Genomic DNA, 16,320 nt, shown 5'->3' with positions numbered 1-16,320 from the left:
GTGATACAGTGGTGGGGGTGGCGGGGGGCGTCATCCCCCTGCATCCGCGACTGCACAGACTTCAGAAGGAAGGCGCGTGGGACAGAGGGGGGCACTCAGGAGGAGGCAGGGGAAAGCTGGACACCCTCCCCACCCGCCCACAAAATAAGTGTTTTTATTTCTAAAGGGACGTGTGCAGAGGCGGTGGGAGAAGAGAAAAGGGAGACCAAGGAGATTGGGGGGAGGTGGCAAAGAGGGAGCCTGATTCAGATTCGGAAATGGATGTTGAGCGTGGAGGCCTAACACCCCCACACTCAGCCACGTGTACGCGCACAAGTACACGCAGCCCCACCGCGCCGCCCAAGCCGCAGCCGCAAACCCAGGGCAGCCCAGCAGGGGGCATCCCGAGTCCGCGCCCAAGGGTAGGGACTGGTCAAGTTCTGACCCAACCCTGACCGGCTGGGTGACCCTGGGATGGAAAGGGGATGCTCACTTAGATTTCTCTCCAAGCTGCTGCGTCTGCTTGACTTCAGCAGGGAGGAGGACTGGGTGCCTGCTGGAACCCCAGCTGGATTTGAGAAGCACAGACGCCCCCACATGTACCTGCCACGTGTGCCCACCAGTAGCTGCTGACCAAACCCCAGGAACTCCAGTTGCAGCTCCACTTGGCTCCACTGGCCAACTGGACTCCTGGGTGAGAAAGCCCCAGGTTACCGTCAGGCACCAGCATTGGCGGGGTTGTGGGGGGCAGGGGCCGCGCTTGGTGGGGAAATGAGTAGGGGAAACCCCTGCCCCAGACTCCAGAGCCCTGGGCTTAGAGCCAAGCGACCCGAGTCCAAACACCTGCCCACCACATGCTAATCATACCTCTGCTCTTCAGATTTCTCACCTACAAAATGGGGATAATTGATGCTCCCATTCCTTCCCACCTCTCACCCCAGGACTTCGACACAGCCCAGTGGGGCAAAAAACACAGCAGCCCCAGCAGGCAGTCCCTGCAGCCTCCAACTCTCCTCCCCAGTCAGCTCCTGGGGAGGTCTCTAGGGCCAAACAGAGGCAGTGCAGCACCCACATCTCTATGGCAAACGGCCCCCCAGGGGTTCTATCTCTGAGGAAGCTCAACACAGAAGTCCAGACCAGCCTGGCAGGGAGGGATGCTGGCCTCACCCAGTAGGGCTGAGGGAGATGGGGAGGAGGGCTCATCTCCTCCCGGGTACACACCTGTGAGCCCTGAGTGGGAGTCAGGGGAGACAGAGCTTGACAAGCTGGGAGGAGAGCTGTCTGTCTGCCTGTCTGTCTTCCAAGTGGAAGCCTGGGGTGGAGCAGGCAGGTAGAGGCTGCCTCACTTGTCAGAATTAGCAAGTTCCACAGTTGGGCAACACTCAGCCACACATCAGATACAGACACATGTGCACGCGCGTCCTGCCTCCAGACTGATAGGGTCACACCTGCACTTACACAGGCTGCATGGTGACATGAATATACAGGGACACACACATGCAGGGCACTCAGCCGCACATGGGGCAGGCACCTGGCCCTCTACTCATCCCCGAAAAGCAGACACCCATATACCCTCACAACGGGCTATGCATAGCCCAATGCTAGCACACACAGCCCAGCACGCGGGCACGTTCGCTCAGCCCCCGGGCGGGTGCGCCAGCCCTCTGGGTCTGTTCCAAGTTGGAGCCTCTCACGTGAGGCCCAATGTGTCATTTCCAAACAGAAGGAATCTAGCTCTCTCGCAGCAGGGAGGAAGAGCAGGGTGTGTAGTTGGGTGGGTGGGTGCGTGGGCATGTGCAGGGGGGAGGGCGTGTGTGTGAGGGAAGCAGGCATGTGAATACCGGGGCATGTGTTTTGGGGCATGGTGCACATGGGCTGGGGGCTCTAAGGTTGGGTGGGGGGAGGAGCCCAAGGAAACAGTGTGCCTTTGTGAGGGTGTGTGTGCCGCCGGGTCTGTGCAGTGGGTGTGGGTGTTTGTCTCCCTGTATCCGCCTTCTCTCCCGTCCTGGACTTTTAGCCTTCCTGGGCTTGCCTTCCTCATGTCCTTCCTCCTCCCTCTTGGGGCTCAAATTGGGTGCCCTGGTGAAGGAGGGGGGCACACTCCAGAACCTAGTCCAACCCCAGACGCTGCCTGAGGCTTCCCTCCAGCTCCCCTCCCTTCCTTTTCTCCCTTTCCTCCCTCCCTCTCTTTCCCTTTCTCCCTCCCCCCTAAGGCTGGCGTGCCAGGGGGTGGGACATGCCAATCACTGGCTGTGCCTCTCCTGCTGCCAGCACAGGGCGCAGCTCCCCCTGGGAGCCAGGTGTTTGGGTCCCTGGAGACGCCGCCGGCCCCCAGGGAGGCAGTGGGGCTGAGGACCCTACAGACCCCTCTTCAGCCCCGTGGTGAGTACATTTGGGAGGGCTTGGGAGGGGCTGCACTGAGGTAGAGGGTAGCAGGGTCCTGGGGAGCGGGGGAGGGCAGGGACTAAGATGAGATGGAAATAGGGATGGACTCACAGAGATAGGAGGAGGCCAGGGAGGGGTCTAGAGGGCAAGGGGGCTCTGTAGCATTGAACACTGGCTGCTCCAAACACTCGGCCTCCTGGCTTTGAGTGGATGTATCTAATGTTTTTCTGGGCTTCGGCTGGCAGAGGAGATGGAGACCCCCCTCAGGAAACTGGACCTGAGGCCCAGAAGGGATTAGGCTGCCTGGTAGCAAGCAGAACCCCCAACACCCTAGGGGCAGAATGGGAAGGGCAAAGGGCCAGGAAGCAGCCCTTGCCTCCAGCATCCTGTGGGAGGTTGACCCCCATCTTGATGGGGGTGCCAGTCCCAGAACCTCCTGCTCTCCTCCCTCAGGGCACCCTGAAACCCACCACCCCTGTCCACCTCAGCTCCCCCGAGATGGACTGAATCAGGCTGCTGGCCAGACAGAGAAGCTAGAAGCCAAGGTGGGTGTCAGGCCAGAAGCCAGTAGGAGACCAGGCAAAGAGCCCCAGGGCTCTTTGGGGACAAATGGGCATGTGGATGGCCACACTGGCCAGGGAAGGTGGCCCTGACATGGGCAGGGGCCCAGAGGACCCTCCTTATGTTTCTAGTATCTTGGGCTCCCGCAGGGTGGGTCTCAGTCCTATATCCGGGCAATGCATGGATACCAATGGGCACCCATGCCAGGTACTCACCCCAGTGCCCGCAGACTGCACAATGTGGGGATGGGCTAGGGGCCAGGAACTCTGATTCTTGTAGAGTTGTCAGCTCCTGGGCAGGCCAGCTGGGGAGGGGGTCGTCAGCTCTCATTAAGTCATCCAGACATGTGCAGCTTAGAGGTTATCAGAGCCAATGGAGATGGGTTCACATCTTTGCACAAAACACATCTGCAGCTCCACCCAGACTGACCCAGGACCCCTGCCCAACTGGCTGGAAGGAGTTGGGCAGTCTCCAGTGGCCAGACAGTCTCCTTTCTCGGGGTAATCAGCTGTTCACTGGGCTGTCAGATGAGAGTTCTCTGCCCTCTGACCTCAGCCACCAGGCAAGCTGCAGTCGTTATCGGAGCTGAGATATGAAAGGGAAGGAGGTAGTGAAATGGGCTGCAGAAGATGTGAGTCTTGGCTCGCAGCTGACAGCTGGCGGTTGGAGTTCTGAGAATTGGATTCTGAAGTGTAATGGGGAGTCCAAAGTGTCAAGAAAGGGCTAACCAGAGGTCATGTCAGACCTAGAAAGGAGGCTTTCTATTGTATGGAGGGACTGAGGCTGAGAAAGGGAAAGGGACGCGCTCATGGTAGGAGAAGGGATTTGTAGGGATCCAGTTGGGGCTTGGACCCCTTCTCCGCATCCTCAGCACAACACTGCGCTGCCGCCTCCATGAGCAGGAAGACGGGGTGGGAGAGCAGGGGGCGCAATAAGCTCTGAGACGCAGAAGCTTGGGCTCCCAGCAGGTGGGGAGAGGTGGGTGAATTGCGCTGGGTTTCTGCTCTGCTGTGGTGCCATGGTGATGCCTACAAGGATGGAGGAGGGAGGGAGAGAGAAGAAAGGAAATGAGGAGGGGAGTGCAAGGAGCCAGGAGCAGGGGGCTTGCGGAGAGGAGGATGAGGGACCCAGAACCTCTGATGCCACACTGGCAGAGTGAGGTCTAGGGTCCAGCTGCTCATGCCCAGGCTTTGGCATGGTCTGGCCAAAGTCAGGCAACTGCTTAAGATCCATCATGGGTGAGCAAATTTGGCAGTGATTCTAGGGCTGACGCTCCTCTTCCAGCTAAGCGGTATGTTTTATGTAGCATTTAACTGATGGCTGCTGCCCTCCACAAGGCTAGTTAGCCCTCCCAATGGCAACTGTTGAGCCTTAAAACTGTGATAAATTCTATCTGTTTACTCCCTCATTCCCAAAGCCAGACATCAGGGGTGGAAGTTTTGTGCACTTTAATGGGTCAAGAGCTGCCGTCAAAGAAAAGTTAACCCCAAGGGGAGAGCTGCCTCGTATGGGCTGGCTTCTGGGGTCAGGCCCTAGCAGAAGGGACCAGTGAGTAGACATGGCCAAAAGGAGCGCCCTCCTCACTGCATATGTGAGGCCTCAGGTGCCCAACCCCACAGCCCCCTCCACATACCTCCTGCTCCCCAATATTATCCCCTCTCCCTAACCAGGACTCTACCAGCTTCCAGGCCCAGAATCACAAGATGGCTCCACTCCTCCCTCCTAAATCTCTTCCCCAGCATCCCCTCATTCCCTCCCTCCTCTTCTGTACTGTTTGGCCAGTGGTAAGTTCAGAAAAGCCTGGTGTTCAGGAATCCCTCTACCCATTTCCCTTTCCCTGCCTCCCCCAGTGGTTCTCTCTGCTCCCAGTTGCTCTCATGAGCCAGATCCCCAGCCCCTAGGGATCGGTCCTGGGCGCTGGCAGTCAACAGTCTGGCCTGCTGTAATAAAGGCTCTGACCTCATCCCTTAACCCTTTGAGCCCAGGCTAACATTCTCCTCTCCCCAGTGACAAATGCTTTGGCACATCCATGTCTGTCCTGGCACCTCACTTAGCTTCCCTGCAGCTGGGTGAGGCAGGGTTTCCTTGGTCCATTTTACAGACAAAGATGCTCTTGGCTGTTTTTCTCCTATGCTCTCCAGCCAGGCAGGGCCTCACTCAGGGAAGCAGGGACCCGGCAGATGAGATGCGGGAGCTCAAGGGAGAAGAGGGGCCTCTGGACCTGGTCCTGACCCGCACAGGCTCACCCTCAGTCTCCAGGGTCTGAAGTTGAGTACACACACATACATTTATTCCACAAGTATTTATTGAGCAACTACTATGTGCCAAGCCCTGGGATAAAGCATTGAATGAGACAGACACAGCCCTTACCCTGCCCTTTAAAGAGCTCCAGTAGACCCACCCTCTTCCCACAGCACTGTCATCACACATCACACAGATATACGACAGACACTGCCGCGCACACAAGGAGGCCAGATTCTGAAAGAAGGACCGATTGCTCACCGTTAACTGATTCAAAGTAGGGCTTGAGTAAGCCAGCCGAGGTGGGCAAGGAGGCTGGAAAACTCCCCCAACCCCTCAAGAGTAGGAGTAGGGTTTGAGAGGTTGGTCTCGGAGGCAGATGGCCTGGATCCAAATCCTGGTTGGATCGCCGATGAGCTGTAAGGTCCTTCAGGTCTTGAAGCCTCGGTTTAGGCCTTTTGCAAACTGGAGATAGCAGGACTTACTTCACAAGGAGTTGTAACAGGTAGATTAGATCGAGTTTATAATGTTTATGTATATAATGCTTAGAGCCATGTCTGGTATATAGTATGCAGCCAGTAAATACCAGTTACTGTAATATGAGTAATTTTTCTTTGCTGCTATTATGTGTAAGGAGTATTAGTGATATTATTAAAGGCTTCTAACAGCCTTCATCAGGAGGCCACAGTCCTGGAGAGAAGCCCCTCCTTGCTTCCTCACTATCTTCCTGAATTGCAGGTGAAACACCCTCTGAGGATGAGTCCCCACAAAGCTATGGACCCACCTCCACCATTCCCAGCATTGCTCAGCAATGCATATACCCTCACACACAAACACTCATCCTAAGAGTTCACCCCATTCCACAGAAGGGCCACCAGGTCAGGACGGTCATTTACCCAAGGTCACATAGCAAGAAAAGAGCTGGCAGCTAGGCAGAGGCAGTGCCAAGGACTGCCTCGGGGGTCTTCCTGCTGCCCACTGCAATCCCCATTGACAAACTCACCGCATATGTGAGCCCCAGCCCCCATGGATGCCTTCACAGGACGTGCCCTGCAAATCCAGCTTCAAGCCCCCTTTTCAACCAGCTGGCTGTCCTAAGTCCCTCCTTTTTTAGGGATTCTAGAGCTACCACTGAACCCCATACCCTAACCCTCAGCCTAGGGCTGGTCTCCCCAGGGGAATCTGCCACAATCATGGGAAACCAGATTCTTTCACAGCCACCATCTCACTGATCCCACAGGGGCCTTGGACAGGTAGAAGACTGCCCCACATCGACAGTTAAGGAGACTTGGACAAGGTCACACAGAAGGGACTAGAGCACATCTCCAGGAACCTTCTCCTGAGCTCTTTCTCTGTCCAAGAGAGGGCTGGGGGTGAGGACCTCTGCTTCTGATATAGAGGAAAGGCAGTCATTCATTGATGGGTCTGTTCTTGGGCTGCGTCATAGGGGGCAGAAGATCTAGATGGTGGCAAGAATCAGGTTCCAATTCTCTGGAACCTCTGGTGACTTCTCTACCTGCCACCTGTCCCAGGTAAGAGGCCTTAGCCCTCATCTGCATAAGTGGGGCAGAGGGGTTTTGCCGAGGTGGAAAGAACACAGGCTTGGAGCCCACAGGTCCGGGTCAGAATTCCACCTCCACCACTTCTGTGGGACCATCAGAAATCTACTTTGCACCCTGAGCCTCAATGCTCTTACCTATAATATAAAGATAGAGCCCCCCATGGGATGTCCACTGAGGTGTCCTGTGATTAAGGGAAAGAATATATATTAAGTGCCTGCCACCCAGGAGGCATTAATTATGGTGGTTAGCAATATGATTATTAAAATGGGAGATTTGGAAGGAATTTCCAGACATCAAGGCAAGGGACTGCCGGCTTCCTCACCTCCAAGGACTCCTCTAGGAGAGGTCCTCACCTCCAAAGACTCCTTGAGTTACTTCTTCTCACAAGCCCCCTGTTCTGAAAGCATTTTTTAATTCACCAAAGTTGTAGCTAGCCATGCGATGGGCACCGTATTCCCAACCTGAGTTGATGTCATTTCCAGCCCCAAGTGAGATAATGTAAGTGAGCCTTCAGCCTTGCCTCAGGGACTTGGGTTCTTTCTGTTCAGCACCTTGAGATGTTGGTTTCTGGACTCTGTAAAATCTCCCCAGACACCAGGCTTGTCCAACTCCTCCATTGCAAATGAGCAAACTGGGAACCAGAGTAGGGGCATGCCTGGGGTCTGGAGGGGAAACGGCATGGTGGGAAGAGGCTGGGCACTGGATCAGGAGGAGTGGAGAATAACAACAGGGCCAGGCGCAGTGGCTCATGCCTATAATCCCAGCACTTTGGGAGGCCAAGGCAGGTGGATCACCTGAGGTCAGGAGTTCGAGACCAGCCTTGCCAACATGGTGAAACCCTGTCTCTACTAAAAATACAAAAATTAGCTGAGTGTGGTGGCAGGAGCCTATAATCCCAGCTACTCGGGAGGCTGAGGCAGGAGGATCGCTTAAATCCAGAAGGCAGAGGTTGCAGCGAGCTGAAATCACATCATTACACTCCAGCCTGGGTGACGGAGTGACAGTCCATCTTAAAGTAATAATAATAATAACAATAAGGCTTTAACTTTTTAACTGAGTGTCTGTTTCAGTGCCAGGCACTCTGAACGGTATCATCCTCACAGCTGGGGATGAGGGCAGCAGGGGAATGAAAGGTTGACTGGTTACTGATGGTCACACAGCAAGGAAGGCTCAGCGCCAAGCTTCAAACCCAAAACTGGGAACTACAAGGCCAGCACTAGGGTGAATCAAGCGAGGCACTCGCTTCGGAGCAAAATTTAAGAGGGGGACATAAAAATACTCACTAATCAAGAGAAATAATATCATAATAATATTTTTTTAAACCAAATAGCAAATTCCAGCCCACAGGCTGGCTGGCTGTTTTTGTAACTAAAGTTTTATTGGAACTAGGGTCAGGATTAGGGTGAGGTGAGTGAGAAAGGGCTGTGCAAGTGCAGGGTGGACCCTGTCTTTATTTAACATGTTGTTCATCTTGGATTTTTTTGCATTAACTTCCATTTTTGTAAATATTACATTAAAATAGTTTCTTGATTACTAAGTTTTGGGGCACCCCTTACATTTTGCATTGGAGGCAAGTGCCTGATTTTCACCTTACCCTAGTCCTAGCCTGCTGAGGTATAAGGAGTCAAGCTTTTTTTTTTTTTTTTTTTTTTTTGAGACAGGGCCTCACGCTGTCACCCAGGCTGGAGTGCAGTGGCATGATCGCGGCTCACTGCAACCTCTGCCTCCTGGGCTCAAGTGATCTTCCTGCCTCAGCCTCCCAAGTAGCTGGGACCATAGGTGCCCACCACCACGCCCGGCTAATTTTTATATTTTTAGTAGAGACAGGGTTTCACCAAGATGCTGAGGCTAGTCTCGAACTCATGAGCTCATGTGATCCGCCTGCCTCAACCTCCCAGAGTGCTAGGATTACAGGCGTGAGCCACCACGCCAGGCCTAAGAAGTCAAGCTTTAAAGGCTGCACCATGCCCAGGCAGATGAGAGGCCCCTGCAGCAGGGCAGGGTGCAGCCTCTCAGGCTAGCGACCTCCCCTTGTCTAACTCAGCCTTTGCAGGTCTTTGCCCAGGGCTACAGAGCTGATCCAAACTACCAGGAGAGTACGGCATGGGGGGCAGTACCCAATCTAGGAGCCAGGAGACCTTGGACTAGACAATGCGTTCTGCTCCCTTTTCTCTGGGCCTCAGCTGCTCCCTGTGAGCAATGGGCAGAAGATGACAGTGACAAGAATTGCACAAATTGTCAAATTCCCCAGTGGCCTCACTGGGGAAAGCCCCAGCCTAATCCCAGCCTCCAGCCCAGTGGCTGACTTTGTTTAAGGGAAAGGGTACAGCAAAACTCAGTAATCAAGACAAATCATATTTTAATGTAATATTTTTAGAATTCAAATTAGCAAACTATGATCCCCAGGCTGGTCTTCGGTTTTTGTAAATGAAATTTCATTGGAACAAACTGCTTGGGCTCAAATCCTAGTTCCTACCTTCCTTGCATGATCTTGTACAAATTCCCTTGCTTTTCTCAGTCTCAGCTTCCTTATCTATAAAATGGAGACAATAGGCCAGGCGTGGTGGCTCATGCCTGTAATCCCAGCACTTTGGGAGGCCGAGGCAGGCGGATCACAAGGTCAGGAGATCAAGACCATCCTGGCTAACACGGTGAAACCCCATCTCTACTAAAAATACAAAAATTTAGCCGGGCGTGGTGGTGGCGGGCGCCTGTAGTCCCAGCTACTCAGGAGGCTGAGGCAGGAGAATGGCGTGAACCCGGAGGCGGAGGTTGCAGTGAGCCAAGATTGTGCCACTGCACTCCAGCCCAGGTGACAGAGCAAGACTCCATCTCAAAAAAAAAAGAAAAAGAAAAAGAAAATGGAGACAATAGCTGTAGTGAGCTGAGATTGTGCCACTGCACTCCAGCCTGTATGACAGAGTGAGACTCCATCTCAAAAAAAAATGGAGACAACAGCCATCCCTTGATCCTGTTAAGATTAAATAAAATGGCCGGGCACGGTGGTTCATGCCTGTAATCCCAGCACTTTGGGAGGCCGAGGCGGGTGGATCACGAGGTCACAAGATCGAGACCAGCCTGACCAACATGGTGAAATCCCGTCTCTACTAAAAATAGAAAAATTAACTGGGCATGGTGGCACGTGCCTGTAATCTCAGCTACTCGGGAGGCTGAGGCAGGAGAATTGCTTGAACCTGGGAAGCAGAGGTTGCAGTGAGCCAAGATCGTGCCACTGCACTCCAGCCTGGTGACGGAGCGAGACTCCGTCTCAAAAAAAAAAAAAAAAAAAAAAAAGATTAAATAAGATTATGCATATAAACCCTTTAACAGCAACTGGCACTCAGGGAGCTCTCAATAACAACAATGAACATTATTATTACTAGTTGCTATTGTCATAGTATCAGACATTTCTTTTTTTTTTTTTTTTTTTTGAGACAGAATTTCACTCTTGTTGCCCAGGCTGGAGTGCAATGGCACAATCTTGGCTCACCACAACCTCTGCTTCCTGGGTTCAAGCAATTCTCCTGCCTCAGCCTCCAGAGTAGCTAGGATTACAGCCATGTACCACCACACCTGGCTAATTTTGTATTTTTAGTAGAGACAGAGTTTCACTATGTTGGCCAGGCTGGTCTTGAACTCCCAACCTCAGGTGATCCACCCGCCTCAGCCTCCCAAAGTGCTGGGATTACAGGCGTGAGCCACCGCACCCGGCCAAGAAGTAGACATTTCTAGGCAGCCTAGCACCCTCATTGCTACACATCCTGAGAGTTAAAGGAGACCTACTGTTTACCATGTGCCAGGGCCATTCTAAGCACCTTACATGCATTGATTCATTTAATCCTCATCGCCTGAAAAGAGGTGACAGTCTTGCTAATGGGTATTATCCCATTTTTCAGTTGAGGAAACCTAGGCATATAGAAGTTATATCGGCCGGGCACGGTGGCTCACGCTTGTAATCCCAGCACTTTGGGAGGCCGAGGCGGGCGGATCACGAGGTCAGGAGATGGAGACCACAGTGAAACCCCGTCTCTACTAAAAATACAAAAAAAAAAAAAATTAGCTGGGCGTGGTGGCGGGCCTGTAGTCCCAGCTACTCAGGAGGCTGAGGCAGGAGAATGGCGTGAACCCGGGAGGCGGAGCTTTCAGTGAGCCGAGATTGCGCCACTGCACTCCAGCCTGGGCGACAGAGCGAGACTCCGTCTCAAACAAAAAAAAAAAGAAGTTATATCACTAGCAATAATCACACATCCAGTAAATAGGATAGACTGGATTCAAATCCAGACAGTCTGGCTCCGGAGTCCAGGTTGCACATGCCCCCTCATGTGCAAACTGTCCCAGACACACAAGCACACACTGCCAGCCACAGTCCTTGCTTATTCTGTCCCCCACTGAACTCGCCACGCTGTCAGTGACTTGCACACACTGAGGGTTCACGGCAAGCCATGGAGATGCCCTCAGCCACAAACCACCCAGGCCACCTATCACAGCAGCCTGTCACAGGCCAGGTGCCCAAGGGACACCAGGGCTCAGTGGACCCTTGCCCAACATCTCTCCCTTGGAATTTTCCCAACAATATAGCCCCTGGAGGCCACAGCTGAGGGTCAGGGGCTCCTCAAGCTCTTCAATGGACAGATGGATGCCTGAGGCCCAGAGCAGGAAGGGACCCACCAAATCACATGGCAGCAAGCCCCTGGCTGAGCTGCCTGGACCATTACCCTTCCATCTGGCTTCACTGTGGCTGTGGGGGCCTCCTGCCCAGCCAGCAGGTTGTTAAGGGCCCTGGCCTTTCTCTTTACCCAGCCTTAGTGCCTGGACCAGATTCCAGATCCAAGAAAAGTCTGGGGGATCTTCCCATTCCCCTTGCTTCTCCCCACTCAGCTGGGGCCCAGGAACAGAGCCAGGAGAGGGAGGGAAGCCTCCCACAACCCATGGGTCCAGATCCCCAATGAGCTAGGAGCTGAGGCCCTCATCCCTGCTTCCTGCTTTTGCCCCCCCAGACCTCCTTCTTTTTTTTTTTTTTTTTTTTGAGACGGAGTCTCTCTCTGTTGCCCAGGCTGGAGTGCAGTGGCGCAGTCTTGACTCACTGCAACCTCCACCTCCCAGGTTCAAGCGATTCTCCTGCCTCAGTCTCCCAAGTAGCTGGGACTACAGACGCGCACCACCACGCCCGGCTAATTTTTTGTATTTTTAGTAGAGATGGGGTTTCACCATGTTAGCCAAGATGGTCTCGATCTCCTGACCTCGTGATCCACCTGCCTCTGCCTCCCAAAGTGCTGGGATTATGGGCGTGAGCCACCGCACCGGCCTGCCCTAGACTTTCTTACTACCAACTGAGTGTCTGAGTCCAGCACAATTTTCCTTGCTGCCCTCATAGGGAATTCAATTCAGCCCCAAATACCACCCCCTACATACATATGTAAACCCACATGCACAGAAAAACGTGCAGAAAAAAAAATACACACACGCACACACCCCTAAGGCCCCTCTGTTCCCATCTCTCTCTGTTTATCTTCTCAGGAGCTCCCCTTTCTTCCCATCTCTCCTTATTAGTGGAAAAGTCCCACTGGAGCACCACATACCCAGGGGGGGTGAGAACGGCTTCTTTTCTTTCTTTCCTCTTTTAGGACACATTCCTGTTCTTGCGGGTTCTTATCATATTTACTATCTCTGTCACCATGGCCAAGCCTTGCAGCTGCTCAGAGCCACAGTTCCCTCACAGTGAGATGGGCATAATAAGAGCCCTTTCTCCTAGAGATGTACAACAGTTAAATTAGATAATTCGTTTAGGTGGTTAGTACTGTGTCTGGCATGCAGTGACTACTCAGTAAGCGAGGGCTTTAATAAAGTTGAGTGAAATGCTTTGAGAATTTGGCAGGACTGTATACAAAGTGAGTTTCCCAACACCCGCAACCCAAGTTACATAAGACAGGAATTTGTAGTAATTTCCCAGTGAGAAAATTGAGGCCCAGAGTCTGAATGGTAAAACTGGAATGAAGATTCAAATCCCTGGATCCCAAAGCCACTCCACACTGCTGGCAAATCCACTTATGGCTGGGAAAGTGCATGGTAAATGACCATGAGTGGGCACCAGTAAAGGAGGGTGATGCTATCTGGTCTGAAGCTCTGCAAGGGCAGGAATCACATCCCTAGCATCTCCCAATAAGGCCTATCAGAAATGTCCAGTGGCCCAACCAAAGCCCATGTCCTCTCTTTTCAGGTGATGACTTTCCTCTGAGGAAGCCCTGTAGCGTGCCTGGAGGAAGGGGCTCTCCAACCCCAGCCCCACCTAGCCACCATGAACACCTCAGCCCCACCTGCTGTCAGCCCCAACATCACCGTCCTGGCACCAGGAAAGGGTCCCTGGCAAGTGGCCTTCATTGGGATCACCACGGGCCTCCTGTCGCTAGCCACAGTGACAGGCAACCTGCTAGTACTTATCTCTTTCAAGGTCAACACGGAGCTCAAGACAGTCAATAACTACTTCCTGCTGAGCCTGGCCTGTGCTGACCTCATCATCGGTACCTTCTCCATGAACCTCTACACCACGTACCTGCTCATGGGCCACTGGGCTCTGGGCACGCTGGCTTGTGACCTCTGGCTGGCCCTGGACTATGTGGCCAGCAATGCCTCCGTCATGAATCTGCTGCTCATCAGCTTTGACCGCTACTTCTCCGTGACTCGGCCCCTGAGCTACCGCGCCAAGCGCACACCCCGCCGGGCAGCTCTGATGATCGGCCTGGCCTGGCTGGTTTCCTTTGTCCTCTGGGCCCCAGCCATCCTCTTCTGGCAGTACCTGGTAGGGGAGCGGACAGTGCTAGCTGGGCAGTGCTACATCCAGTTCCTCTCCCAGCCCATCATCACCTTTGGCACAGCCATGGCTGCCTTCTACCTCCCTGTCACAGTCATGTGCACGCTCTACTGGCGCATCTACCGGGAGACAGAGAACCGAGCACGGGAGCTGGCAGCCCTTCAGGGCTCCGAGACGCCAGGCAAAGGGGGTGGCAGCAGCAGCAGTTCAGAGAGGTCTCAGCCAGGGGCTGAGGGCTCACCAGAGACTCCTCCAGGCCGCTGCTGTCGCTGCTGCCGGGCCCCCAGGCTGCTGCAGGCCTACAGCTGGAAGGAAGAAGAGGAAGAGGACGAAGGCTCCATGGAGTCCCTCACATCCTCAGAGGGAGAGGAGCCTGGCTCCGAAGTGGTGATCAAGATGCCAATGGTGGACCCCGAGGCACAGGCCCCCACCAAGCAGCCCCCACGGAGCTCCCCAAATACAGTCAAGAGGCCGACTAAGAAAGGGCGTGATCGAGCTGGCAAGGGCCAGAAGCCCCGTGGAAAGGAGCAGCTGGCCAAGCGGAAGACCTTCTCGCTGGTCAAGGAGAAGAAGGCGGCTCGGACCCTGAGTGCCATCCTCCTGGCCTTCATCCTCACCTGGACGCCGTACAACATCATGGTGCTGGTGTCCACCTTCTGCAAGGACTGTGTTCCCGAGACCCTGTGGGAGCTGGGCTACTGGCTGTGCTACGTCAACAGCACCATCAACCCCATGTGCTACGCACTCTGCAACAAAGCCTTCCGGGACACCTTTCGCCTGCTGCTGCTTTGCCGCTGGGACAAGAGACGCTGGCGCAAGATCCCCAAGCGCCCTGGCTCCGTGCACCGCACTCCCTCCCGCCAATGCTGATGGTCCCCTCTCCTGCATCCCTCCACCCCAGTCCCTGGGAAAGGCCGGTGGGAAGAGGGCAGGGGCTGCATCCTCAGCCCCAGGGCCCTGCTCAGGCCTCGCCTGGCTTCCCAGGCCCCTGGGTCACCTTCCTGGGCAGCCCAGAGAGACCCTGCCAACTTTCCAGACTTCGCTATTCCCAGGCAGGGAGGGAAACCCGGGGAACTGGTTTTTCTGTTCCCTGCTGGGTGGGAATGCGCTCTTCACCAGGAAGAAGGCCCGGGAGGAGGATCCGGGCTTTGGACTCCTTGTTTGCCTTTAGGCAGGAAGTCAGGAGCCAGCAGGGCAGGCCAGGAGAAAGAAGGCTTAACATTAAGTATTCCTGGGCCCAGCGGCGGCCCGGATTGTGGTGTGAGATGGTGCCCCCTGGGGGGCACAGCCAGAAACTGAACTGGCCACTGGGAGAAAAGCCTGATGACAGGGAGCTGGGGAATCCCCTCGCTTTGTAGGCAGAGCCCGCCCACCTGGGCCCTAGGCATACCCTCCAGGATTGTCCAGACCCCCTACAAATGTCCTCAGAGGGTCCCTAGGTGGGTCAACTCCAAGGCAAATGTCTAAGCATCAGCAAGACAATGACACTGGAGGGGTCCGGCTTGGCTAGTCACATATCAAGTCCCAAGGCAGCAACAGGACCAGGAGCCAGGTGTCCTGACTGTCCTACGATATCATTTTCCTGGGAGTGGGAGTCAAGTGTGCCTGCTATCCAGCCCCAAATCCATACCCCCTGCCCCAGAGAAGCCTCAGTCCCTCCCTCCTGGCTCACAGCCACCACCTGGATGGATCTGCTCCATGCAGATCTAGCCAGGCCTCCCGCATGCTGCCTGCCTCTGGCCCTGCCCCACACAGGCCTGGCCCAGCCAGCAGGTTCTCTCCTGTGAGCTCCCCAATCCAACCCATGCATGGCCTCCCAGCCACCCGGATCTCCAGGCCCAGCCTGGCCCCAAATGTTCTTTCCTTTCATCCTCAGCAAGTGCTGAGTCTGTGAATAAAGCCACATAACCAGCGGGCACTAAGGGGCCTTCCTAACTGTGTTGGCTCAAGGCCTTGGTCTCAGGCCAGGGCTGGATGGGGCAGGGAGGGCCCAAGTACTTTGGAATGTGGGCCGTGGCCCTGAAAGTGGTTCTAGGAGGGCCAGCACTGCATGGTTGCATCTGCTAAAGCCTGGGGACCCCAGCACCGTGGAGTCCCTGGCTCAGGTGAGTGGGGCTATAAAACGCAGACCTGACCTCTGGAAGTGAGGCAGCTAGGTGAAATAAACCAACCCTGCCCACATCCCTGCATATTCTCTATTGGCTTTGCCATACCCAGGGAGAACAGAACTCTTCCAAACCCCCATTTACACGAGGAGATAAGGCCCAGAGATCCAGGGGGATTGTTCAGGGTTACCCCACAGAGCAACACCCAGACTTCCAGGCAATTCATAACCTCCTGACCCCTGGATTGAGTAGATGAGAGCCTAAAGTATTTAGGCCAAAACACTCCATCAGGATGACCTTCAGGTCAGGTTATAAGGCACTTCTTTGGTGAAGGGTCCCCAAAGCCCAACGCAAAGCAATTCTAGAGAGGTTAATCCGGTAGCCTGGAGTAGTGGTTTCCAAGACCATCATTGGGTTCAGTGATTTGCTAAAACGATGCATAGAACTCAGCAAAGCTTGAGACTGATTTGAGTAATAATAAAACTCCAGTCTCCCTCAAAAAAAATAAAAATAAAAATAAAAATAAAAAATTTAAAAAAAAGAACTCAGCAAAGCTATTATCCTCACAGTTTATTACAGTGAAAGAACATAGAGCATAAAACAGCAACAGCAAAAGGTGCACAGAGCAGAGACCAGGAGAGACCAGATACAAACTTCCAGCTGTCCTCTCCCAGTGGAG

The 16,320-nt window shown here is 54.1% G+C and overlaps 1 protein-coding gene across 1 annotated transcript; it reads left to right on the top strand.

Annotated features, from left to right (window-relative positions):
• Positions 1–2,280: 2,280 nt before the first annotated feature.
• Positions 2,281–15,454, top strand: CHRM1 (cholinergic receptor muscarinic 1). Its single transcript, XM_055294045.2, has 2 exons — positions 2,281–2,361; positions 12,946–15,454. The coding sequence occupies exon 2, from the start codon at positions 13,024–13,026 to the stop codon at positions 14,404–14,406; it is 1,383 nt and encodes a 460-aa protein (XP_055150020.1). The 5' UTR covers positions 2,281–2,361; positions 12,946–13,023; the 3' UTR covers positions 14,407–15,454.
• Positions 15,455–16,320: the final 866 nt, after the last annotated feature.

The sequence above is a fragment of the Symphalangus syndactylus genome, chromosome 1 (genome assembly GCF_028878055.3).
Source record: "Symphalangus syndactylus isolate Jambi chromosome 1, NHGRI_mSymSyn1-v2.1_pri, whole genome shotgun sequence".
Lineage (NCBI taxonomy): Eukaryota > Metazoa > Chordata > Mammalia > Primates > Hylobatidae > Symphalangus > Symphalangus syndactylus.
This window is presented reverse-complemented; position numbering and strand designations above follow the sequence as displayed.

Coding starts and splice junctions, on each gene's coding strand:
- CHRM1 (XM_055294045.2), top strand. CDS start 13,024: ATGAACACCTCAGCCCCACCTGCTGTCAGCCCCAACATCACCGTCCTG.